At 35.8% G+C, this 26,047-nt stretch overlaps 1 protein-coding gene across 1 annotated transcript; it reads left to right on the top strand.

Moving 5' to 3' along the window:
* The first annotated feature begins 279 nt into the window (after positions 1–279).
* Positions 280–26,040, top strand: LOC145910961 (intermembrane lipid transfer protein VPS13A-like). The gene is given in 74 exon segments (XM_082998190.1): positions 280–613; positions 838–881; positions 996–1,038; positions 1,104–1,199; positions 1,258–1,356; positions 1,520–1,623; positions 2,249–2,308; positions 2,375–2,495; positions 2,620–2,700; positions 3,077–3,311; positions 3,812–3,962; positions 4,027–4,110; positions 4,256–4,415; positions 4,473–4,609; positions 4,667–4,776; positions 4,954–5,049; positions 5,108–5,219; positions 5,417–5,475; positions 5,729–5,881; positions 6,515–6,599; positions 6,899–6,937; positions 7,145–7,238; positions 7,301–7,418; positions 7,591–7,723; positions 7,955–8,088; positions 8,229–8,328; positions 8,410–8,562; positions 8,776–8,930; positions 9,020–9,180; positions 9,360–9,502; positions 9,782–10,012; positions 10,413–10,526; positions 10,585–10,728; positions 10,864–11,031; positions 11,105–11,297; positions 11,395–11,492; positions 11,554–11,779; positions 12,021–12,200; positions 12,364–12,451; positions 12,516–12,663; positions 13,035–13,181; positions 13,448–13,615; positions 13,674–13,734; positions 13,789–13,920; positions 13,982–14,340; positions 14,730–14,944; positions 15,298–15,539; positions 15,674–15,854; positions 16,127–16,287; positions 16,454–16,644; positions 16,812–16,941; positions 17,271–17,404; positions 17,796–17,955; positions 18,553–18,787; positions 19,010–19,177; positions 19,305–19,482; positions 19,646–19,705; positions 20,875–21,076; positions 21,266–21,376; positions 21,439–21,584; positions 21,884–22,060; positions 22,320–22,418; positions 22,484–22,597; positions 22,659–22,810; positions 22,876–23,027; positions 23,102–23,221; positions 23,287–23,450; positions 23,512–23,681; positions 23,742–23,859; positions 23,974–24,068; positions 24,208–24,331; positions 24,691–24,957; positions 25,413–25,487; positions 25,662–26,040. Coding segments are annotated over 74 exon segments (10,260 nt in total). The 5' UTR covers positions 280–513; the 3' UTR covers positions 25,764–26,040.
* Positions 26,041–26,047: the final 7 nt, after the last annotated feature.

Here is a 26,047-nt window from a genome sequence, read left to right as displayed (position 1 = left end):
CTCGCAGAAAAAGTTTCGCGCTACGAAGCATTGCGCACAAAAGCAACTCACACTGAAAATAGCATTCGGTACTGCAACCTTCATTCCGTCTGGGTATGGGTTGGGCCGGGAATTATTCCGGGACCATTCTGTTGTCGCATTACCACATGCAGTCCACCGATGTTAAATTCTCGCAACAGGGACTTTTTGAAGGTTCATCGCAGTGCAGCACCATTACGTCATCGTGTTTGCATTTCAGAATACACGCTGTTGTTGGAAAGAGTGGCACAGCTGCAACAGCTTTGGGTGGCGTCGGTGAACAGACAACAAATGCAAATCCAAGATTGTGTTAAATTTCGGCGTAAGACTTTAGTTATGCGATATGTTTTGTTCCGCGAGAAAAAGTTCATCGGATTGGATAGGCAATATCAATTGATATATTTTACATTTATTTTGCTCATAATCACAGAAAGCGTTGAAGTAGCACTGTCCTGTAGGAAGCGTTTCACCGAGAAGTAGAATTTAGACATCAAAATGGTGTTTGAATCGCTTGTGGTGGATTTGATGAACAAATATCTTGGGGAGTACATTGAAAATCTTGATGCTTCACAACTAAAACTTGGAATTTGGGGAGGTGGGTGTTGTTATGTTTATGTTGCCTTGTTTGGAACAAGTGTGTAATTTTTTGTTGTTATTTTATTTTCTGATGGAAAGTTTGTCAATTGTCTTGTCGTGTTAGGGTGTAAACATGTCCAATAAAAATATCCATCAAATAAATCTACTGAATGTATTTAGTGAGTAATCAATTGTAAGTTATTGTTTCTTTGTGTGTTTGCATTTGTTGTTTATTTGTTTCAGGTGATGCTGTTTTGGAAAATCTTCATGTAAAAGGAGATGCCTTGGTAATACCACGTTTAACATAATTATAGCATTTAAGATGTTTGTCTTTGCAAGTTAAAAGAATTTTGCATTTATTTACCCAATCGTTTATGGTGTTTGTCCACTCTCTTTTGCAGAAAGACTTGGACCTTCCTGTTCAAATTAAATCAGGTTACATTGGTAGGTTTGTGTATGTTGCCTTAGTCACTTCACCATTATAAATATGTTGTTGTGTTTTACTAAAGGTAAGTTAACTTTAAAGATTCCATGGAAAAACTTGTATAAAGAAGCTGTGGAAGCAACCCTTGATGGACTTTATTTACTCACTGTTCCAAACAGCAGTAAGCATTATTTAATTTGATATCAAACGCAGTTTTCAATAAAAATTAATTTTGACAGGCATTGCATATGATGACGAAAAAGAAAAGAAAAAGGAGGAAGATAGCAAACAGGCACAATTAAAAGCTATTGAAGAGCAGCAATTGCAAAAACTAAAGCGTAAGTTATGAATGGGCAATTTTGATTTTGTGGCATTTTGCTATATTATGCAGCTTAGTATGGTGGTAATTTTTGTTTTATTTTGCGTGAGCCAGGAGTAGAAAACGATGCACATACAAATTTTTGTTTTAACTTTGCTTTTTATAAAATGCATTGCTTGTAGCCAAGGAAGAGAAGCAAGATGGGTTTGTGGAAAAACTTGCTACACAGGTTATCAAGAATCTACAGATCCATGTCAAAAACATTCATGTCCGATATGAGGATAAAGTGAGTGTAAACAATGTATATGTTCTGTTACAGTGGCGGATCTAGAAAAAAAATAAGGGGGGTGTTCGGTTTCGGTATATACCTAATTTATGAAGTCATTAGATGCGGTTACAATTTTTTTACGGACATTTATCATGCTGTAATAACAGAATCTGTTAGTACCTATCCTACAGACAATCCCTATGGAAATTTACGGAAAATAATCATGTTAGGCCACATACTATTGCATAATGTTGCTGTTTTGCATGTGACATTTCTACAAGTTTACTGACACTATTCCATGATGATGCCTGTCAAAACCAACAAAATCCAAACAATACTTGTTTAATCATTATAATTTGTCACTTAATTTTACTTTTAAAAATAAAATTAAAATAATAAAACATCACGTATTGAAAATGTTTAGGAATTGTAGCTCGTGGTTTTATAAAGTTTTAACATGAATAATGGATGGTAGTAGAAACAACTGAAACGTTTCCCGCAATGAATTTTGCTTAGTGATGTGAGCTGTTATTCATGTTAAACATTTTTAGTTTGCACATCATTTATAATCGCAAGACATGTAATGAGCCACATATTACATGTATATACTCCATGTTTTGCATTTCTGAAGCTTTTACTTTAGGTGACTGTCAAGGACCACCCATTTGCCTTGGGTATTACGCTGCATGGCCTGAGCTTTGAGGTGAGGCTTGGTCAATAATTATTTTACCAACAATTAACATACCTTCATTCCAATAAATTTTAACAGACAACCAATGAGGATTGGGTCCCGTGTCTTCTTGATGAGTCAGTTAAAATCATATACAAGATGATTGACCTTGATTGTCTGTCAGTTTACTGGAATCCCACACCTAGTGCATTCATATCAGGTGTCAGACCTACTTTAGTACTTTGTGTTGGGTTTTATGCATGTATTTCTTGGAATTTTTTTCATTAGTTTTATCATTCCTTCAAATATATTATACAAAATTATTTATTTTTGTTTTATTTCAGATGCACCAAGAGCAGAGCAGCTGCAAATATTTTTGAGCACAATTGCAAACAAAACTTCAATACCACCAGACTTCCATTATAGTAAGTTTGATTATATGTATGTTGGCAATGGCATATAAAACATGGTTGATGGAATTGTTGCTCCCAATGTTTGTGACCCTATATTCTAAACCATACCTGAAATATGTGGTATTCCTTGTCTTTGGTAATATTTTACAGTTCAGTTCAACAATAATAAATGTAGGTTGTTGCGAAGCAATACAACATAGGCTGTTAATTGATTACATGGAAAATAAGTGTCAACAGATTGAGTATTGTGGTCACAGGAAATTCATTCAATCGTATGTAAATTTATGCCATTAACATAATGTGGACATTCCTGTTTCAATATTATTGATGTTTCTTTGATTTTAAGCATTTGTTTTTCTTTTGTTAACCAACAAACATATTTAAACAGTTATTAAACCCATCAACTTGCAAGCTCGAGCGCGAATAAATCCTCACCCACACAGTGAGTTGTCCAAACCTAAAGTCATGCTGACCCTGGTGCTCGAAGAAATTGGTCTCAGACTTCAACATAGTCAGTACCATGGAATAATGCAGTTGGTGGAAAGCATGGATCGAATGGTTTTAAACGCACCTTTCCGTAAATACCGTCCCACCACACCTCTTCTTGGAAACGCCAAAGAGTGGTAGGTGTTTCTAAACTTTACTTGCGGATATAGGCCCCTCCCTTGCATGTTTTGAATTGATCAAAGTGCTTCGACCCTTCAACACATGTTAACTTCTTCCTGTGAGTGAGTGGCTTCGTATTTCAAAGAAACCCTTTATCTAGAGTTCTCAGTTGTAGGTGTTTTATCACGATGTACTGTTCAATTTACTTTTAAGTGTAGAAGGCCAAATACATTTTTGATTAAATTAATGTGTAATCCATTAGATGCCCAAACAACAATCAGTGGTGTGATAAAGTAATCAAAAACAATCTGTTCAACCTCTCAGAAAATTCTGAGAAATAGTTTGCCAAATCAATTTCATGTGATCCTTGTTTATATTGTGGGCTGTATTGGCCAATTTAAAGGCATGAGAATAATTAAATTACAAAGCAATTTACAAATAATTTAAGTATAGACAATTAAAATTTTCCAAGAAATCCATGGTATTTAACAATATTCATATATTTTTCAATACCTAGGTGGAAATATGCCTACAACAGTATTTTAGAAACTGGCTTAGTTTCCCGACCAATGTACTGGTCATGGTCCTACATTAAGGAGCACAGAAGGAAAGTTCGCCAGTATATGGCAAAGTACAAAGAGAAATTACAGCAGAAAAAACCCTCAAAGGTGAACAATCTTTTCTTGTTTGAATGCATGAACATTTTCTTCATTGTATTACCATGTTTTTCAGGCTTTGCTTGATCAGTTGATTGTACTGGAAAATGACCTGAGCATTTTGAATATAACGCTGGCCCGACAAAAAGCAGAAGTTGAGGTAATGGTATAATGGCAATAAATAACATTTCAAATCAGTAAAAAAATCTTTGACTTTGTTTCCACAAAATATACATAAATACAATATTTACTGATGTTAAAATTACTCTTAAGTTATAAATAAAAATAAAATATTTGTATCACAGTTGGCAAGAGCTGGAAAACAGATTAAAAGCAAGCAATCAGTTCATCAATCGAAAAAAGATGAAAGTTCTTCAAGTTGGTTTGGCGGGTTCTTCAGTCGCAAAACAACCCCTGCCCCCGAAACAAAACCAACTGCAGAAAAAGAAGCGGAATCAAAAACTGGTAAGTTACTCATGTAACAAGATTTTAGAACGTTTCTAAAAGTTTCTTTTGAAACAGGCATTGATTCTGTTATGACAGAGGAGGAGAAGTCTAGTCTCTATGCAGCCATCGGTTATTCTGAAGGAGAAATAGTTGATGACAGTGGCTTTGAAAAGTCGTATGTTGGGATGTTGCTAAATATACAGCTGAAAAAGGTATATTTGGTGCCAATTGGGGGTGTATTAAACAAACAATATCATTTCTATTTATAGATATCGGTGGAACTTTCGGATGAATCTATTTCCCAATATGACTTACTTAGTTTGCGATTGATCAATGTTTCAACAACTGTGGAACAGCGGCCCTCCGCAAATGGACTTGGGTAGATTGCCTTACAATCACGGAATTTCTTACAGAAATGAACTTTATAAAATTAAAACTGACCTGTAACTTTAAACTTAAAGTTTTTTCAATTGATAAAGAACTTAACTCATTCAATCCAGTTCACTTTATAAGTTGGTTAGCAAATTTCAGCACATACTTGACTTGTTCACTGCAGAGTTTCAGCCCACATGAGTTCATTCCAAGTGGAAGGAATGAAGCAAGACACATTGGTACCCAGTATTATTTCATCCAACATTGATGGATCAACGGAGTTAGTTAAAGCATTGCTAAACCTTTTTGCATCCGATTTGTACTGTATTGTTTTGCAGACTTGATAAACAACACTTACTCACTGTCTTGTTTGAAATGAATCCACTGGATGAAGGTTGTGATCAAAGAATTATCGTCAACTCGCAACCTTTGCAGATTGTTTATGATGCTGTATGTCTTTGTTAGGTTTTCTTAAATATTTGCCGATCATTTCAGTTACTTAAAAAATTTTAATGTTCACTTAAAATCATTCAAACCTAACTTTCTAAGTAGTGTACTGACGAACTCCCAACTCACAATTTTCAAAATATCCAACTTTTTTGACTTCGCATTCCTTTTTCGATTTCATTTCCGATTCCTTTTATCAGATTACTATCAACAATCTACTCACTTTCTTTAAACCCCCAGAGGACGTCCAACTGCAACAGTTGAGTCTAGAATTAAATTTGATTTGTGGTGGATGATTCGACCAATATAACGTTCTTCAAGTTTAATTAAAGTAGTGCATGTAGCTAACTTTTAGATTTTCATCTCAAGAGTTGTTTTTAACTTATAATCCTGTGTACTAGCTCTTATGTGTTGTAAATATCCTATCAAACTGTATGCCCCATTTCTTCAACCCTACAAGGGTAAAGATATTTTCCTAAACTTTAAGTATAAATAAATGTGTGTAATTTAAGGTTGAGAGCAGTTGCAGCATCAGCATATGATGACATAAGTGAGCAAACTGCTACTGGTCTCCAGCATGTATTGGAAAACCGGAATGTTCTGGAAATTGGAATCAGTCTTGCCTCATCCTATATTGTTGTACCCCGTAATGGTGTCTTTCAAGAGTGAGTAATTTATTTTAAGGCATATCCTGTCATTCAGCTCATGCTGGTGTAGGGTTTTTTTTTTGCAAAGGGGAAACTTAAGGTTATCAAAATGCAAAATATCTAAATATGGCATCTAAATGTTGCTTGTGATCATAGTGGTAGGGCACATTTGGAAAAACCACAAAAACCTAAAACGGCAAATGTGTTTGCAAGTAGCCAAATCCTGCAAAAAAAACATGCTACAAATGAAGTTCCATTTTAGAATAAAACTTACAGCAACAAATTTTCTCAACAGTTGTGTGCCAGGATGGGTTTATGTAAAGCTGCGTTTGTGTTTCTAAGCATTTTATTTGTAGTTCCTCCAACTAGTAGTGGAAGTGCTAGTCGTGCAACCTGTGTGGAAGTATTTCCTAGTTACATAGCAGGATATATATAACCTCCAACCCTTACTGCAGTAACATTTTCCTTTGGATTGTTTATTTTTGCATAAACTTTGTTTATTATAACTTTGTGTTTATTGCAAAAAAAACTGCTTCCAAAATTCTATGTAAAAGCAAATGCTAGCCACATAACTGATAATGGGCACACCAAACTATTGTTTTGTCTTGATATCAATGTTGTTATGTTAACCTTACCATTTTTTCATTATAGTGATCCAGATGTGTTGGTATTGGATCTTGGAGAGTTAAGTTTGGAGAGTGATAATCAGGGTCGCATTCCTATGATGAAAAAGAAGGTAATGGTGTATTTGCATGGTTACTGAGCACGTTAAGTCTTGTAGCCTGGCTGAGACATTTTTCAAACTGCACTTGCTGAATTTGTCTGTTATGTTTGCACGAAAGTTGTTTCCTGTCATTGTTGTGGAACAATAATGACAGATGTTCGTGCTGTGGGTAATAAGAAGTTGGCATGGCGACATTGTGTGATGGATTTATTAGCGTAATAGTCTCATGTATTTGAACTTTATTTATGCACGACTTCTTGCACTTGGCCTGGCATGGGCTTTGCATTTTTTCATTTTCTCTTGGTTTTCAGAAGCTTTCAAAGTTTGCATGGACACAACAGATCAAGGAGGTATAACATTCAGTAACAAGATGTTTTACCCTTTAACTTCAAACCTTAACTGAAAAATACCGCACCTTTCCTTGGAATAAATTAAAGTCATTAAAATAGACGAGTAATTTCCACAAGTGCATGCAACTAAATCCAATACACTGCAGCACTTAACCATACATACCCTTTAATTTGAACATAGTGAGTATTGCTAATTTTTCCAATTAGGATGAAACGCTAGATCTTGAGGAAATGAGGTCGAAGGTCTACGATAATTTTTCAATTGAACTAAAGAAAATCCAACTACTACTCGCAAGAAAAGGTTTAGATAATTTCACATTGCATGGTGACAATAGTTCATGTTGGAGTTTGCTTTTCCACCAGGTGAAAACTGGAGGGAAAATAGAAAACTTGATGTCTCATCTTTACATGTCCTCGAACCAATTAACCTACAGGTTCTTTTCCAAAAGTGCATGGTCATTAATGATGCATCACTTCCCAGGTATGTTGTCACAAATAACATCATCCTTTTTCTATTCTTAAATAGGTACAGAAACTGCCGTTTAGGCAAAACTAACATTTCTGTATACTTTATAATTAAAAATCGCACTGATCGCCTGCAACTTTTTGTGAGTAATTTTGGATTTTCTATCCTTAAACTTTTGTGTGTTCAGGATGAAAATCAGTGGTGAAATCCCATTGTTGAGTATTAAAATGTCTGATCGTAAACTTCAGGATGCACTTGCCTTGGTTAATAGCATCCCTCTTCCACCATCAGACATCCAGACGCAACAAACTGAAATCATGGTAACACATGTTTATTTATTCATGGACTTTACCTAAAAATAGGTAGTGAACTTAGTAAATTGTGGGAACATAACTAACGGTTTTGTAAATCTTTAATATGAACAGAATAGCCAATACAGTGCTATGTTTACATGAAGTTTTCCAGCACTGTATTGGCTATTCTGTTCATATTAGTAAATTGTACTGTGCAGTGTCTGGGTTGTACGAAGTTAATGTTGTTTGTATTGAAAGGTCAACAAGTCATGGAAAACAAACAAAGTCGATGAAGAAGTGATGAAAAAGGCACTCGGGGCAAATCTTTCTGGATCAAAGCAATCTCTTAATTCCGAGGATGAAGAATTTTTCACAGCAGAGTCCGACCTTGGGTAAAAATTTCTTCCAAACATTCTAACCAAACCATTCATAAGAACGTAGCAATGAAGCATCGTGGTCCAACCGATTATACCAACCATAAATGCATTGTTCCATATGACACAGAAAGAAAGTTCTTGTGTTTTTTATGCAGAAGTGACGCTGATGAAAAGATTGTCCGTCGTGCATTATTAACAAAGGATGAACCCGATAAGCAAATGACAGACTTGGAATTGAAATTTAGCATAAAGAAGGTAATGTCCATTTTTTGGCAATTGATTGTTGATAGTGTTTTTGGGTACTGTTTATCATTTGTTCCGATATGTTTTGTCAAGATGTCTGTCACAATAACGGAAGAGCTTTACTCCAAAAAAAGAAGTGACATTCTTGTTTTGGAAGTTGGCACAGTTACTCTTTCACTTGCTGTAAGAACGTGGGATATTGACATTGTTTTATACTTGAGCTCCTTACAGACAAGACTTCTCCAGGTAAAAATGCCAAAGTAACATAAAATTTAAGAAACCAATATTTTGGATAACACTGAGTATTTCAAGGCTAAAATCATTTGGCTGTGTGTCTAAAGACAAATACACTTCCAAGTACTTGCATGTGAGGCAAAGTCCCTGGCAAAAAATGGAGACTGATTGCATGAATAGATTGACCAGTATTGTGTGTTTTATAAAAGAAACTATTGATTGTAGTTTAGTGAACCTGATGGCTCACCATTATATCTCATCGACTCGAAAGCTCACGCTGGTTCTCCCCACCTTCTGCATGTTGAATTCTTGCAAGTGAAACCACAATCACCAGAATTCGAAACAGTTCATATGAGCACAGAGCAAAAAATATTGATCAAGTAACAATTTTGAACTTTTTCAGATGTTGTATTACAAACATGTAGCCATTAACTGCGAAATAAATTGTTGACATTTTCCCATATTAAAGGTTTGGAACATTAAAGTTGGGAATTCATGCTCAAGCCACAAAGAAGTTAATGGATTTCGGTCAAGTTCTTGCTGGTGTTCTTACCTCTGGTAATGAAGGAACAGTTGCAACAACAACAGCAACTGTTGAAACAACTGAAGCTGTAAAGCCTATTACATCAAGTAGGTGATTCTATGTATTTTCTGATCTAATAATGCTGATTTTAACATGTATACTCCACAATATAAAGTTGCACAATCACATTTTATGTTTTACTTTGCACTAGATACATGCCACTTTCATTTTATTTTTGATTAATTTATAAATCTTTCATTATTTTTTATTTAATAAATTTATTTAGGCACCACCGTGGCTTCAGATGCAACATTTGTCAGTGCAAAAAGTAGTCATGAGGACAAACTCATAAACCTTCATTTGGAAGCACAACTCGAATCAATTGAAATTGAAATGCTTGATAGTAAAAAATCAATAATGGACCTTAAGGTAACTGAGAGATTAAATATCTAAGTTAAATATACACAGACATTACAACAGGTTGACTGTTGTAAATTTGGAAGTTTGCAAAGTTTGATTCTTGTGTTAATAAATTCCAACTTCCCAAACTAATCTTTATATTGGTTTAACTGCTTTTAAGGAAATGCATTTTTTGCTTAGGATAAACTAAATCAAATAATTTTGATCAAAAAACTTGAACATTGTCTGATGAAAAATCAATAGCAGTTTTGTTTGGTGTAAGAATGACATTAATTTTCCAATCAACAGGTGGAAGGTGCACATGTGTCTGTGTTTATGAGACCGGCATCAATTTCAGTGAAGTCAAAGTTGCGTAATGTATTGGTCATTGATGCTCAACCGGATACCAAGTATAGAGACATAGTCTGCGCTGTTGGTGAAGACATTCTCGTACTGGAACTGACAATTTACAATGAGGCCACGCAAGGCCAAGAAAAGTTTGCGGACATGGACAATGTGGACACGCGTATTAAACTGAAGGTGCTTATAGTTCATTTTTTGTGTTAAGAACACTCAGAATGCTGGTAGTTTTTACTTTTAAAAATTGTTGAAGGCACTTAGACAATTTTCATAGTTGGATCTCTCCAACGTTTTACATTTAAAGATTTCACTACTGGCAAAGTGCAAGTTAATTGTTTCTGGTATATGGTCAAATTCCTATGTTGTTTGGCTTTCTTCCGGTATTTTAATCGCAAAGTGATAAATGCACTCATGGTCATACATATATTCTGTATCAACATATACACCTGGTTTGCGGGAAATGCCTTGGAAATAAAGTTTTTGTTGCCATGTGGATGATTTTTTTGGTGTCATGTGGATGATCATTTTTCATACAATTTGAATCTACTGGATTTTATAAAATGTAATGTGAACTTTTTAGCTTGGAAGTACGAGAGTGATATTTCTGAACAAGTTCGTTCAATCTGTCCTGGGTTTTGTATCAAATTTCTCAGATGCAAAGCAAGCAGCAATCGATGCTGGCACAGCTGCCCAGGTAAAAGGATCACCCATTAACATGCCAAAAACTCAAGTTAATTTTTTTCAAATTTTAGGAAAAAGCTGCAGAACAGGCCCAAAAGCTGGCAGACACCAATCCCCGTGTGGCACTGGATGTTACCCTGTCTGCTCCCACTGTTGTCATACCAACCAACTCGAACTCATTTGATGCAATAGTTGCCAATCTTGGTACCTTGTATGTAAGTGAAGCATTTTTTTACTGTTATTTTATTTGTAAGAAAAATTTGGCCTCTCTGTTGCAGGTAAATTTAATGTTTTGTATGCATGCAGAAATTGAGCATCTTTTCATATGCATATTCATTTGACTTTTACAGGTGAACAACAAATTTTCAATTGCTGGAACTGGTGATTCGGGTCCAGCAGTAAAAGATGACATGACAGTTTCACTTACAGACGTCAAAGTTGCAAAGTGTTCCTTTGACAAGGAGTTAACAACTATGAAAGAAATCAACATCCTAGAACCTATCACCTTAGTCGTGGAGGTAAGTTAACACATAGTTCCTAAAATCAGCGCATTTGGACCAGAACAAAAAGTCTAAGTTGTAAAATTTCTAGATTGCTCGTAACTTGTCAGCATCTTGGTTCCACGATATTCCCGATGTGAAAATAAACGGTCTCATGCCCCCCATCTCTTTGCTGCTTAGCCAACCTGATATGTCTTCAATAATGAAAGTTCTCAATGAAAATCTAAATGAAGGTGGACAAGCAATTGGCGACAGTGAACCAATTGCTGTGGAAAATAAAGCTGGTAACTTTTTCTTTAAAAAATGCAAAACAATTTAAAAGTTTTCCTTATTCTTTGTGCATTGTAATATTTAATTTAAAATTGACAAAATTTGTTTCAGTTGAGAAAGCAAGTACAACATCAACCACTGATAAAGTTGTTAAAACAAAATCAAGCAGCAAGGTTATCATTCCACCCGCAGTTTGGGAAACACTAAATGTAACTACCAGCTTAACAGAAGATATTTTTGTAAAACTTTTGACATTTTTTTGCTTATAAGGGTCTTTTTGAATTGGATTCTGTAAAACTACAATTGTTTTCTGATGAGGATCGGAAGTTGTCCCTTGCCAAGATTCAATTTGATCGGATCAGAGCTTCTGTCGTTATGAGGAACGATCAATCGCTGGATGTTGATTTTGGTCTTGGAGAGCTTGTTCTGCGTGACGAGAGAGAATCACATAGGGACGGAATTACTAAATTAATACAAAATCGCAACAATGCGGATGGTGTGTAGTTTTACTTCATAATTTCAAGACAACATACCAGTAGTAAATTAATTATTATAACGTTAAACCATCCAACGTCCAACCCAGGGTTGTGGAGTCATGTAAAAATTATACGACACCAGCGTATAGGTATCTAGTCCTGGTTATGTTGTCACTAATATTCAGATTTGGTTGAATATACAATATTTGGAATATTGCACACATAAGAATGATTCTTAACTGGTTTAAATTCTGTTAACAGACACAAAAATTATTTCCACCGCAATTGTGCAAAGTGGAAATGGTTCTTTGGATGTTAAGGCTTGTGTGTCTGGAATGAGCATTATTGTCAGTGTGGAGTTTATCATGAAGTTGGTCAACTTCTTTCTTAGCTCATTAGAAAAAGATTTGGAAGCAGTGAAAAGTGCAACAGGTGTTGAAGGTAAAAGTCAGTGGTATTTACATCAATCGGTATTATTGGGTTCAGAATGTGTTCCATGAGTCTTAGAAATTAGTTGTGTGTACGTCATTGTGTAAGATCATTTGTATCTATGTATTATATAAATTACAAATACAAACTTGCTATTTCGCAAATATTTGCACAGAGGAACCTGTACAGGCTTCGACTGAAGAAGCAGTTTTTGCAGAACCCAAAGAAGATGCTTCTGAAATTGAAGTTGCCGAGACTGAAAAGTAGGCTTTGTGCATATTATCCATGATGGTAATTTTTGATAAATTTGTTGTTTGGCTAATTTAGGTCGAAAGCAATTAAGGTGAACTTCACATTGGAGGAACCAGAGATTGTTCTCGTGACTGATGTGAGGTCCTTAAACTCTGAGGCTATTGTGCTGGGAATGCGAGTTACCCTTGATTTTGAAATTACACCGGATGGAAAAAAACAGATGGTAATTCATGTGGTTAACTTTTATCATTCTTTTACCTGTTATATGTTGTTCTACATAAATTAAACAAAAAGCCTCTTAATAATATATGTGCTAATTTAAGAGAAAAATGTCATTAAGACCACAAGAATACAGCCTATTTGTGGGGTGATCCCGATGAATCTGTCCTATCTTGTCAAGTATCCAAATAACTTACATAGAGTGTGGACGTTTGGCGTCAATTATTTAAATTGAATGAGCACAGAAACTGACGATGCCTGTTATGGGAAAATTAATATTTCTGGTGATTTCAAATAAAAGATCGCCCTTACACTGATTGTCCGCACTCTATGTGAGTTACTAGGATATGTGCTAATTTATGAGGTTTTTAACAGCTATCTGCTTCCCTGAGTGGATTGCACTTGGATGGTTGCTCATTTAGAAACATCATGAACAAAGTACCACCAACACCATATACACACAAGAAGATACTCGCACCCTGTGAAATCAAAGTAGCTGGCCTCATATCAGAGACTGTTCAGGTAAATTAGTGTTCCCTGTTGTTAGATATTGCTTGAATTAACAGCAAAGAAAGATTTTAAAATTTGCCACTTGTATGTGAATTTTCCTTTGATGTTTATAATAAGTTATGCAATGCCAGTTAAACTCTATAAATCAGCATCTGTATGTTGTAACAATCTGCTCTGTGTCATTTTCTAAATATGTTGCCCGTATGGAGGACTACTGCTTATTTAACCATGGTGTAATCAGAAAAAGTGTTGCATTAGTAATTTTTGTTTTCATGCAGGATTTTGATGTAGCTATTAGTGACATACGTCTGAAGGCATCCCCGATTATCATCACAACAATAAGTGAGGCAGCTGCACATTTGAGCCCTCCTGCCGACGATCTGCCAAGCAAGAAAGATTCCACAGCATCTTTGACATTATCAACAAATATTGGTGAACTACGGGAGGTTAGTGTTATGTTAAAACTGTTTTTGATTTTGCTGTGACTAATCCCATGCATTTAAGATAAATGCCTTGGACTTGTGGTTCATGAAGGACGTTGGATCGAGTCCAGTTGACAAAAAAGGTTCGACTTCATCAAAATTTGTGTGACTCGTTTTGACTATTTTGCATTGTTTAGAAGTTGTTCAAGAAATCAACACTGGAAAACAGGAACTTGCCAAAATTGCACTTCCACTTCTTCACATTCAACTGGAGACGGGTTCGGGACATCATACTGTGCCACTTCTCATAGCTGAATGTACAATGAAAGGTACACACATGTCTTATAGGAATATGCACGAACACACCAAACTAATATTCATGCCATCCAGGCAATGTGTCTGACTGGAGTTCTGGCATGAGTGGCGACTTCACTGTAACACTTGGAACAGCATATTTCAATGATACTCTGTCGGTTTGGGAGCCGTTGATTGAACCTGTGGAAGTTGGTTCTGATTTGCTTAAGGTGAAATATGAGCCTTGGAAACTTGATGCCCACATCCAGCAAACAATCCCTTCACAAGTGAGAATGATTTAAACGTAAGCCTGTACCCTTGAATTCTCTGTAACTTCATAATCTTTGATACAGACGGAGGAGGATGGGGATGAAGCACAACTCCCAGCATTAATGGCTGTGTCTGTGGAATCGAAACATCTTCTCCAAACAACCATCAGCAATGCAGCATTAAAAGTAGGTTGTCATTAGTACTGTAATTCTCAGTTAAAAATACATAATTTTTAGTGTTTTATTCATTAACTCTACACATGTTCATAAACCCATTAGTTCCAAACACAATATAAAAGTACTGAACGTTATTTCAAGAACACAAAAGAAATGTTCCCAAACATAACTTGTTGTGTGAGCAATGTTTTATGATTGTGAGCTGTAGACAGGGGCCCCTTCGGATGACGATGACTTTGTAGTAAAGTCTTGATTGGCTATTTAGCTGTCAACATCATTGTAGGTCACACCAAAGCTGCACTGATGAGACCTGTCAGGTTAAAACAGTTACCCTGTCTGTAGCTCACAATAGAAAATAATTTGGTGTACACTGCCCCTCAAAATAATTTCATTTGCAGACCATCAATGGACTTGCCAGTGCATTTAAAGATGCAGCACTTTCACAGAAGTTGAAGGTTGAAGAAAAACCTGAATTAAAAGCAATAACTTCCCTAACAGAGGTGCAACAAAGTGGTGCCACTGTTGTGATTAAGAACAAACTTGGCTATGATGTATTTGTTGACCTGGGAAAAGCGCTTTGTCTGGTTGAAGATCAGGAAAGAGTGGAACAAGGGTATGCATTAATATTTGCATTACAAGATTTTAATTTTCAATCCATCTGAGCTGTCCAAAGATCGCTTTGTTGGGATTTTAACATATAATTATTGATACTGTGTGCGATCGACAGCCTGCCAGGGGCCTTTGGTTTTTGATCCAGTTTTTATTTATTAATCACATTTTTTAATTTTGTAATTATTAATTATTCTTATATCATGGCTGTTATGGTGCAGCACTTTAAAAAGTCTGCAGAATAAATGGTGACTAGTTTGGTTGTTTTCTTAGTTTTCAGACGTAATTACACGTATGCATATTGAGAAACATTGCTTAGCCTGTTAATACTTTTTACCCAAGACACAAATGTTACAGATATAAACTTGGTGACAGCAAGAAACTGTTGGTTGATTACGTGCAATTGGGTGACCATGATTTGTGGACTGTGCTGCTGAATCAAGAAGCAATGCTCAGACGAGATGATGTGTTCATTAAACTTACTGGAAAAACTGTTCCATCATCGCCCATCAACATAACTCGCACCGGTACAATTCTGCAGACATTGGAAATGGAGAAAAAAAAAATATCATTTGATGTGGTGATTGCCAGTGTTGCAGGTATAAGCTTGAGATTTTTTGTGCTCTGTTTTTTAGACACACTCTGTTAAATTGGGCAGATCTGGTCATAAACATTTTCTTGCTTGTATGCTGTACTCAAAATTTTTTTAATAATTTTTTTTTTTAATTAACAGGCATAAAAACAGTGACCCTGCAATCCAAAATTGTAATTTACAACCATGTGTCTGTTAACTTTGATGTGAAAGCAAAATCCTCTTCAAAAAAACTCGGTACCATCGTTCCCGAAAAGAGATTTATTGTTCCACTACAGCATATTGAAGAAGGTGGCTTGTTGCTTCAAGCTTGTACTGACAGGTGGATAAATTTTTTAAATTTTAGTGTTTTGGTTATTTCAAAGTTCGATGTAATTTTCAGGGACATGAAAGCTTAAAGTTTTAGGATTAAAACAAATAAAGAAGTTTGACGTAAACCTTTACATTTTATTTCAAAATATGTTTCTTAATGCTTGTTGAGAAATGGGGCTTTTGGTCTTACATGTAAACTTTATCAAAACAAATCTTGTGTATATTTGGGAATGAAACATATATTTTAATTTTTTCAACCATTACTGTTCATTCATATTTCAGCAAGTCGTGGAGTATGAGTGAGATTTCTTGGAGAGAAGCATTAGACACCCCTGGTTTCCACAATGAGACTTTTATTCGATGTGCAGCGACCGACAAGTCCACTCCCCAACCTTTGTTTGTAAATGTTAAGTTTGCGGACGAGGTACTCACCTCCCCGGAAGGTAACTGGGAACAAAAAATTTAGGTTTCAGCGGTGCAATAATACATGTTTTTGTACTTTTTGTATTGGGAAATAGAAATATACCAAACACAACATTTCTCATCAAATGCGGAACTGTTTTTAACCTAACCACGGCTCCGTTTTTTATACAAAATATCATTTCTTAGGTGAGAAATCCAGTCAAACAGGTATTGCAATCCATCTGAGACCTTGTGCTGTCTTGACCAACTTTCTGCCTTTCTCTATTGAATATACTGTATGTGGTGTTGGTTACCAAGCAAAAAATGAAACATTGGAAGCTGGCCAGAGTATTCAAATTCTCGATGCAGAAATTGGAAAAAGCTCCATCAAAGTTGTGGTGCGTTGACTGCATGTTCATTTTTAAATCTTGTATATAGATGCATGGGATTTTACAAGTGAAGTGATAACGACGCGATAAATTGTTTACGTTTGATAATTAGTTTCATTAAAGTTTTCATTACCAATTTTACATCTTTTACAAATTCATTTTTGTCTAATCAACAGGTGCCATCCTACAGAGAAAAACATTGGAAATCTTCAATTTCGCTCAAAGCTGGTTATCAGGAACTTTCACCCTGGACATTTAGTGATGTTCAAAATGATTCGACATCCATTACTCTGGCAAAACAAATTAGTATGTGAAAAAGCACTGTAATGTGTATGTGTAGACTACACAGTGTAGTGTAAACCAGGGGAGCATGTCAAGTATTTAAAACGAGAGAGAATGATTCCAAATATTTTTATGCTATTTGGCCGTATGCATCCTGGTTGAAAACACATTTTTAATCTCTCTTCATTTGTTTCTTGTTTTTTTTTTTATTCTGCCCCCTTCCAAAACAAAGAGGCAAAATATACCACAACATTTTAATTGTGCCATCATCCATCCGACTGTGGTTCTAATTTGTCATGCGTGACCAGTATTGTGCACCCCTGGTGTAAACGGTTTTACATAAACAACTACAGCATACAACGGAGGAACAATGCGCGTTACTCTCTACTCTCCCTACTGGTTGATGAACAAGACAGGATTTCCACTGGACTACAAAGCAAGTGATGACAACCCAGATAAGGCAGTACAACACCAGGCTAGTGGCCAGGTATGGCTCGGATATGCTTATTGGATGGTAAACTTAAATTCACAAATATAATGTTCCTGTTGCTGCCAGGCACATTGTAATTTAATAATCTGTTCTTCTGGCACATATAAAAAAAAACGAAACTTTATTCACCGACGTTTCACCTGTTATTCAACAAGGCTTCCTCAGGGTAATGGTACTGGTACAGCACACAACCAACACCAAGGGAACGCATCACCACGAGAAAATATATCGCTAACACCGCTTGTGAAATCACATGATGTTATCAAAAGGGTGGGAAACAACAGTTACAGCTAGTTATTATAAAGCACCGGGAAATAGACACACTGTTCCCTATCGTTGACGCAGCGATTGGTAAACTCAATATTCACCTTGTTATTTTTGTTTCCAGGATGTAATCTTGTTTTCATATACATCCAAGTCCTTTCTTTCTGCAAATAAGTTCCAATTGAGAGTTTGCAAATCATCATTCAGCGACTCTTTCTCTATTGACACAGTTGGCAGCTCAGGGTCTATTACTTGCAAAACTAAGGAATTTAACTATATAGTTGGTAAGTGCACTTTTTATTCGGATTCACCTTTAAATTACTGTAGATATTGTTACAAATAAAAAACCCTACTTAGTAAATACAGTAAACCTCTATTGATTTGGATTTGATTTGAATTCATCCAGGTGTATACTGGATAAACCAAACAAATTTGTTTTAATGTTCTCTATATACTAGGGTATCAGTAAGGTTGTTTCATAAGTACAGTAAACCTCTTTAATTCACACTTTCGACATCTATATAATTTGCAATTCAAGAAAAACGCTGGACTGCTTAAAAATCATTGGGCGGCAAACATGACAATCAACTGTGACCTCATATAAGCTGCAATAATCCTCTGTTGTTGTAGACAGTGTAGAAAACATTTTAGCAATTGAAAACATTTGGATTATCCGAAACTTTTAGTAAAAAACTATACTAGCAGATCATATCATTTGTACCTCCAATTTCTTCTACTTTAGGTGAAGATAAAAAAAAAATACAAAACTAGCAACACTGAGGGTATATTTGGTCATGAACTATTAATTATGTATTTAAAGTTCGGATTTGTGTATGACGTTGTGGTGTTGGTGAAAAAAATTTCCTAATTATCATTCACAGGGACCCAAATATCACTGAGCAGTTTTAACCTCACAAAGATGGTAACATTTACTCCGTACTTCTCTCTCCACAACAAGTCTGAACTTGATGTTGAAGTAAGTGAATCAGACGACCCGAACAAAACCTGGAAAAAATTGGCTGCTGGTGAAAACATCACATTGTGGCCGGAATACAAAGAGAATTGTCTGGTTGCAAGACTTCTTGGAAATGAAAACTCCGTTTCCACCAAGTTCAGGTAAAAAGGTGTAACTATAGAGTATTTATGAAACCAATAGAAAACCACCCATAAAACTTTCCTGAAAGTTGTAGCTAAGAAAGTGAAAGGAAAAGCAGTGCACAATGTTGCATTTGTTTATGCTTTAAATGATCAGTTATTTTTATTATGTACTCTCTAAAAATTCTAAACGCTTAAATTTTAGGAAAGCAAACAACTTTAACTTTTATTTTTATGTATCAGGTTTAACAAGTTGGACAGTGGGGTGCTTGTTCGTCTCGGTGATAAAACATTGTTTGTGGAGGTATCTGTAACTGAATTGTCAGTTGACATCTCCTTGAGAAATTACTATGAAGGAGCAACAGCTGTTTTGGTCATAAATGACACAAATGATCTGACTTTTAGTTGTTGGTAATTGCTCCTTATACTTTTGCTTTGTTTTGCTATTGTATAGGTTGCTTGATGCGGATATCTCAATTTCTTTGTGTATTTTTTAAATTTATATCACATTACAATGTTTGGTTGTTTCAAAATGCAGGCAGAGCAGTAAGAAAGAAGAAGAAAACCAATATCAGATTACTGCCGGAAATACTCGCCACATACTTTGGTCCGATACAAATTCCAAACGTGAAATGGTGTGGAAGTCGTCAAATGGAAATCAAGAAAGCTTTGATGTCTTTCAAGAAAAAGCTGGCTCATTTTTGGCATCTGGCAAGGTCTAATTTAGATTCCTGCTTCTTTTTTTTGTTTTAAATGCTATTTAATAATAAGAGTTTGAAAAACTGTATTCTTGTGACACACAGTTTTTTTGACATATACTGTTTGTTAAGTTAGTTTGTTTAATCTGAATTGTGGTTCAAACCATTTTTCCAAGTATAGGGTTCCAAGATTATTGGAGCCATCCGGCAAAAAATATCTTCCACTGATGATGGCAGTAAGGTACACAAATTGCAGCATGATAACACTTCATCACCATTTATGTCTGTGCTTCATTGCAAACACTAATAACGAATGAATGTTTTTGGTGGAAAGTTATATGCTAAAATATTTCATATTATTTGCTCATAAATAGGACTTTATTTTATGTTAAAAATGAAATACCACTTCTCACAACAATGAAAAACTACTTCCCACATCGGTCCATTCAATCACAGATCATTGTGCTTGTATATAATAATTAATTTTTTTATAGGATAAGGATTTTATTAACGTAGACATTTGAATTAGTGACATTTAACAAGCTATGGAATATAACAATGATAAAACTCAAGACGCTTGTGAAATAATCAATAAGTTTAACTTACTTCAATGAGTTGGTCACCCTTTATCAAGCAAAAAACATTACTTAAATCAAAGTTTAAGAGATTTTTATTCAAGTTTTACATAGTTATTCAAGTTTTTGTGAATTCAAGTTGTACATAGTGAAGTTACCTGAATGTATCATTGATTATATCACTAACATGTTGCAACTAAACAAGCATGTCCCAGTCACTCTTACCTAAGAAGTTTTGTTTACATGATCAGGCTTACTTTTAAAACTGTTCACCAGGACATTATAGCAAAAAGTTTGGTTTTAGCGTGTCTTACCCTCTACCCAAACCAAACGGAAAACTGGCCAAGCAAAAGTTGTTTCTGCTCACATAAATGAGTTTTTTTCCATCCTTAGTCCGTTGCCTAAAGTATTGTAAATTTAACCTAACAACTAATTTAAGATTCACCATATGTTGCTGCAATGTTGCTTGAAGTGGACATAACATGGAAATGATGTTGTTATTGTTTGTGATTCCACAAGTGTTAAATGCTCGCGTTCTGTCCTTGCTCTGTTTGTTATGTGTATCATTGTAGGTGACGTCTACTTTTGTAAGAACTTCAATATAACCTGATTCCGCATATTTGTTTGATTATGCATTTTTTGTTCAAATGGCAAATAATGTGGAGAACCTTTGCAATCAAGAAAAACGAAATGACTTTTTTGTGATTGCATTTGATTCCAATTCAATCATAAACTGATCATATATTTTTCTTTGGAATGTTTTCACAAAATGCTGACCTTTAGATTTTATTAATATAAGAACAGTTTAAATAAAGCTGTGTGCGCGTGTGTTCAGGTGTATTATGTTCTGTTTGTGGATGGTCTGCAAAGGACTTTGCTCTTCACGTCAAACGAAGCAAGGGCAAAAGCTGCGCAGCAGTCCTTGCAGTTTGAACGCAACAGTTTAGAGTTCACACTTTCACTTCATGGTGTGGCATGTTCACTCACCGACAGCACTGCCCACAGAGAAGTGGCTTTTCTGGCATTGACGAGTTCAGGTCTGACTAACCAGATTGTATATTGTCTTCTTTGTTGACTACAACTACCATGCTAAATGCAGTTGATCGCGAATTCTATACTGCAAGAGTATAAGTTCAGTATACAAGTTTATGTACTATTTATACATAGAGCTCTATCATCTCCAAGATACACAGATTGAAAGTGTAATTCTCTTTCTTGTTATTCAGGCCTGGTTTGGGAAGAGAAGCCAAACAAAAGGTGGAAACCACTTGCGACAAAGTACAGCCAACTGTTGGAAACGTGCTACCAGAAACTGCAGAATGGCTCCACCTCCCAAGGTAACTCTTGAGTTGGAAATGTTTAACTTTATCCATAGTAAACCATTGTTTCTGATCTGCAGAAACAGTGGCACTGGATGATCGTGTGTTTGACCTCACCAAGATGATGGTGATTAAACCCAAAGAATGTCCTCTGCAGCGTTCTTTTACTCCCGGTTTGTGGTTTCAGTTTTCGTCCACAAAAAATCAACTGTCTGTTCACGCAAAGGTATTTGGATTTAAATGTGGTTCAAAATTAGGCGTCATGTGTGTGTTATAAAATTAGACTGGTGTTACCATAGTTTGATCATTAACCCATTAAAGGTGCTGCCCATATACCATAAAAGCAACTGTACACAGTTTGTTTGAAATATAATTGCGTAATTTGTGTAGTAACATATGTTTAAATATATTTTTAACTTATTTGAAACTGTAGATTATACTCCAATTTCTATTGGCATTTGAAAAGTAATTTAAACAGGGGCATACTTTCTTGGCAACTGAAACAATCTTCTGTAATTGAATCAGATAAACAGAATGCAGATGGACAGTCAATTACCAGGTGCAACCTTTCCTGTCATTCTCCACCCAATTCCTCTGCCAAAATCTATTGCAATCGACAGCACACCTAAACCATTTATTGAAGTTGTGATGATTCAACGAAACAGTGAAAACCACACATTTACTCACATCAAAAACCTTCAGGCAAACTGACATATATCATTTGTTTGTAGTTGCTAAATTAACAAAGATTTTATTAGCACCAATATTTTGCCTTGTGTGTAGTGAGGATGTTCTGTGGTTGTAGGCCATCTTGAATTTACATCAAGCTAACCTGCCACAGTTGCAACATACACTTTCAACTTCAAATTTAAAAAAAAGTAGCAGTATTTATTATTTTAATTGAGACGATCAATTGCAATGATATTTTATTTTAAAAAGAATCTTTGTTGCTATTTTTTAGGTTCTTGTGCAAGAATTCAGTGTGAAACTGGACATGGGTTTTATCTCTGCCATTTTGCCTGTTTTTGGTGCTGAGGAAATCAAAGTCACTCAACAACAAGTACAAAATCATGGAAATTTATTGCTTTAAAATTTAATTTAACCCTAAATTCCTTTTTCCCGCAGGAAGTTCAGTATTTCAAAGAGGACCTTTCAGTAGCAACAAAACAAATCAACATGGAAGAAGAAACAGGGAGTTTAGTTATATTTTATGACAATCTCCATCTTTCACCAATTAAGGTTAAATTGGCTTTTTTACTGAAAAATCATTTTCTTAAGGTTAAAATGTATTTACACAAAGGTCCATGTATCATTTTCAATGCAAAACCAATCTGGAGAAACAAAAGGTGAAGGTGGTTCTGGTAGTGTTATCGCTCTGCCCTTCAGTGCATTTTCTGTTGTCCTGCAATCAGTTGGAGTCACTTTGTCCGATGTTGATGATATAGTTTTCAAGTATGGTGACCAGCTGTACAATAAAACGTTGATTGATGCAACCATGACATTTACTCAAATTGCAGACTTGCTTATTATGAGAGGAGGTACCAGTTTATGAGCAGTGCTGATTTACAACAAGCGATTGTGGTGCATTATGCTGGACAGGCTATCAAACAACTCTATGTTCTTGTTCTTGGTTTGGATGTGATTGGAAATCCATATGGCCTAGTTATGGGTGAGAAAAATATAATTTGAAATTTTTAACATTTTTTTTTGTATAGCTTTATTTCATTTACCTTCCATATGTAGGCATTGCTGAAGGGGTAACCAGTCTGTTTTATGAGCCTTACCAAGGCATGATTCAAGGCCCTGGAGAATTTTTTGAAGGCCTAGGTCTGGGTGCCCTCAGTTTGTTTGGGCACACTGTTGGTATGTTGACATTTTTTGAAATATAATATTCTTAAACATTTGATTTTAAAATAATTGTAATGCAGGGGGAGCGGCAGGGGCTGTTTCCAAGGTGACGGGTGCCCTGGGTAAAGGCATTGCTACAATAACGATGGACGATGATTTCCAGAAGAAGCGTCTTGAGGCAAAGAACAAGCAGCCGGCTGATGTCAAAGAAGGTCTTGCTCGGGGTGGCAAAGGACTTGTAATGGTATGTTACCTCTATTTAAAATATTGTCTTGTCAAAATTTACCTGTGACTTCCTATTTCAGGGTGTTGTGAGTGGAGTCACTGGCATTGTAACAAAACCAGTTGAAGGTGCCAAGAAAGAGGGGGCAGCTGGATTTTTCAAGGGGGTGGGAAAAGGTTTAATCGGTGTGGTTGCTCGTCCAGTAAGTGGTGTAGTCGATCTTGCAAGCAGCACTTTTGAGGGAATACAGAGGTTTGCTTTCCAACAAAATACACCAGCGATAAAAATATTCCTATAATATTCCTTCTGTAGAGTTGCAGACATGAGTGAAGATGTACACAAGATTCGTCCAGCTAGATGGATTGACCCGAAAACAGGGATCATTCAACCCTATTCATGGAAGCGAGCACAAGGGGCTGCTATTTTGCTGGTAGTTTACCACACCTTGACTTATGTGCTCCAGATGCATGTGTTGGTGTCACCGTTATAAAAAATTAGTAGTTGAAAATATTGTAGTGAGTTTACTCTGTGGTTTTGTTGGTAGGAAGTTGATCATGGTCGATATTATAAAGATAACACCTACTTGGACCATGCCCCCCTGAAAAAGGACCGAAAATCAGTTCTTTTGCTCACAGACAGGTTTGTGTATTTTTAACTGTGTTCATGTTTTTCCTTAATATAGCTAATTTTCTTAGCATTTTTTGTCTTTTGAGTTTCTATTGAGCGTAAAATGTGCTAGTATCACCTACCAGAAACTTAAATTGGCTTTGTTGGTTAGAATGGTTATTGATACACACACTGGAGATATTCTCGGTCAGTGGAAGTCAAGTTGGAAATATTTCTATGAGGAAATATTGGAAGAACCTGAACTCCAAGGAAGCAGTATCAAGTTCACCGTCAAGGTATTTGAATACATAGCAGACATTTTAAATTAATGATAAATGTAATTTTCTGCCAAAAGTGATGTAGATTCTCTGTAGAGTAATTGTCATTGTTGTCACTCCTATGTTATTTCACTGTGCTATTAGTGTATGTTTTCTGTTACTAACATATTCTCAACCCAACACAGAAACTTAAATCTAAGTCATCTGTTAAACGACTCAAGGTAATTTTGTCTGTTGGTTATCATGGCATGTGAAACCATTATTTTTACCTTGCTGTTGAATGAACGGGGCTGATGCAAATGCGACAAAATGGCGGCATTTCATTGACCAACATTAACAGTTTTTGTGCATGTTGTTGTAAATTGTGGTGAACTCAGGACCCACAGAATGTAAGAAGGCAAGAAAGTCGGGAAAATCTTTCCAATCAAGAACAAGAATCAAACCCTGTGGCCCGCTTTGCAATGTCATTCGGGAAAACTGCACTTGGTGCTTTTACATCACAAGTCAAACCTAGCAGTTCTTTTGGTCGGCGGTTCTCCTCAAGGGGTTTGTTCTCTCGCAGTGCCACTGTAACAGAGCAATCAGTCCAGTTTAATGCACAGAAAGTGCAGGTGCGAAGACAACAGAGTGAAGACACGGGCCAGGTTTGTTGTGGCCACCAGTATTCACACCTCGAAGATGCTTATGTCCCACATTTTGTGACAGCACAAATGAATTGGAGTGATTAACAATTCAAAAAAACAATTCGACTTTTGTGTGCACACATTTTGGTGTCACGGAAACCTTATGGGGTTAAAACAGATAATTCACATTGAGAAAGACCACTTACTTTTGGTGTTCAGATTGGAACTGAAATATCTCATCGCAACAGTCGGCATTCAAATTGAAACTGGATTAATTATTGTAAAATATGATTACTTGTGATGTGCTGTTAATCTGAGTTTTGATTGAGATTTTTGAGCATGAAGAGGGGGTTGCATGGTGGAATTGTTTTTTGCATGTGTCTTAATTCCTCTTGTAAGCTATGTGTGTTTAAATTTTTAATGAATCATTACTGTATTGGGTATTAAAACAAAAATAACCTTAATTGGTTTGACAGAATAAGACAAGAACTTTGTTTGGGATGAAGACATCACATCGCACAGTGCAATTCCATGAAGCAAAGAATGCTGAGGTAACATGTGATGCGGATTTAACTGATCACTTTTATGCATGCTTGGATTTTACCCGTTCACCTCATGTATTCACACATAATATGCACTGATAGATAAAATATGTAACATTTAATCTGAATATTTGATAAAACATCAGGTATTTATGGGTTACTGTGTGATATCTTCATTTGCAGTATATTCACTCCAAACTGATTAGGAAATGGTCGAATGCCAAGCTTCATCCTGGGGAAACTTATTTACCTTCCAGTTCATCATCGAGTAGTTCAGAAATTTAAATTTGCTGCTTTTAACTGCAATGACGTTTTAGCCCTTATTTACAGACGTCTGTTACTTTTTGAGTCGTTGCTGTGATAAATCGAAGTTTCCTTTGTAATTGCAACCAGTGTTAACTAACACTTTCCTGTCCAGTTTGTACATATGTTCCATGCAATTAAACTGTGCCATGTTCCATAAATTATACTGAAGCACCATTCATGTATTGCCATATCAGCTGTTAACATGTGCATAGATCTCTTTAATTCATTTGGTCTTCAAATCAAAAAAGAATACAGTGTATCCA

Source organism: Ascidia mentula, chromosome 1, assembly GCF_947561715.1.
Source record: "Ascidia mentula chromosome 1, kaAscMent1.1, whole genome shotgun sequence".
Taxonomy (NCBI): Eukaryota; Metazoa; Chordata; class Ascidiacea; order Phlebobranchia; family Ascidiidae; genus Ascidia; species Ascidia mentula.
Note: the sequence above shows the minus strand (reverse complement) of the source record. Positions and strands in the feature narration are given on the sequence as shown.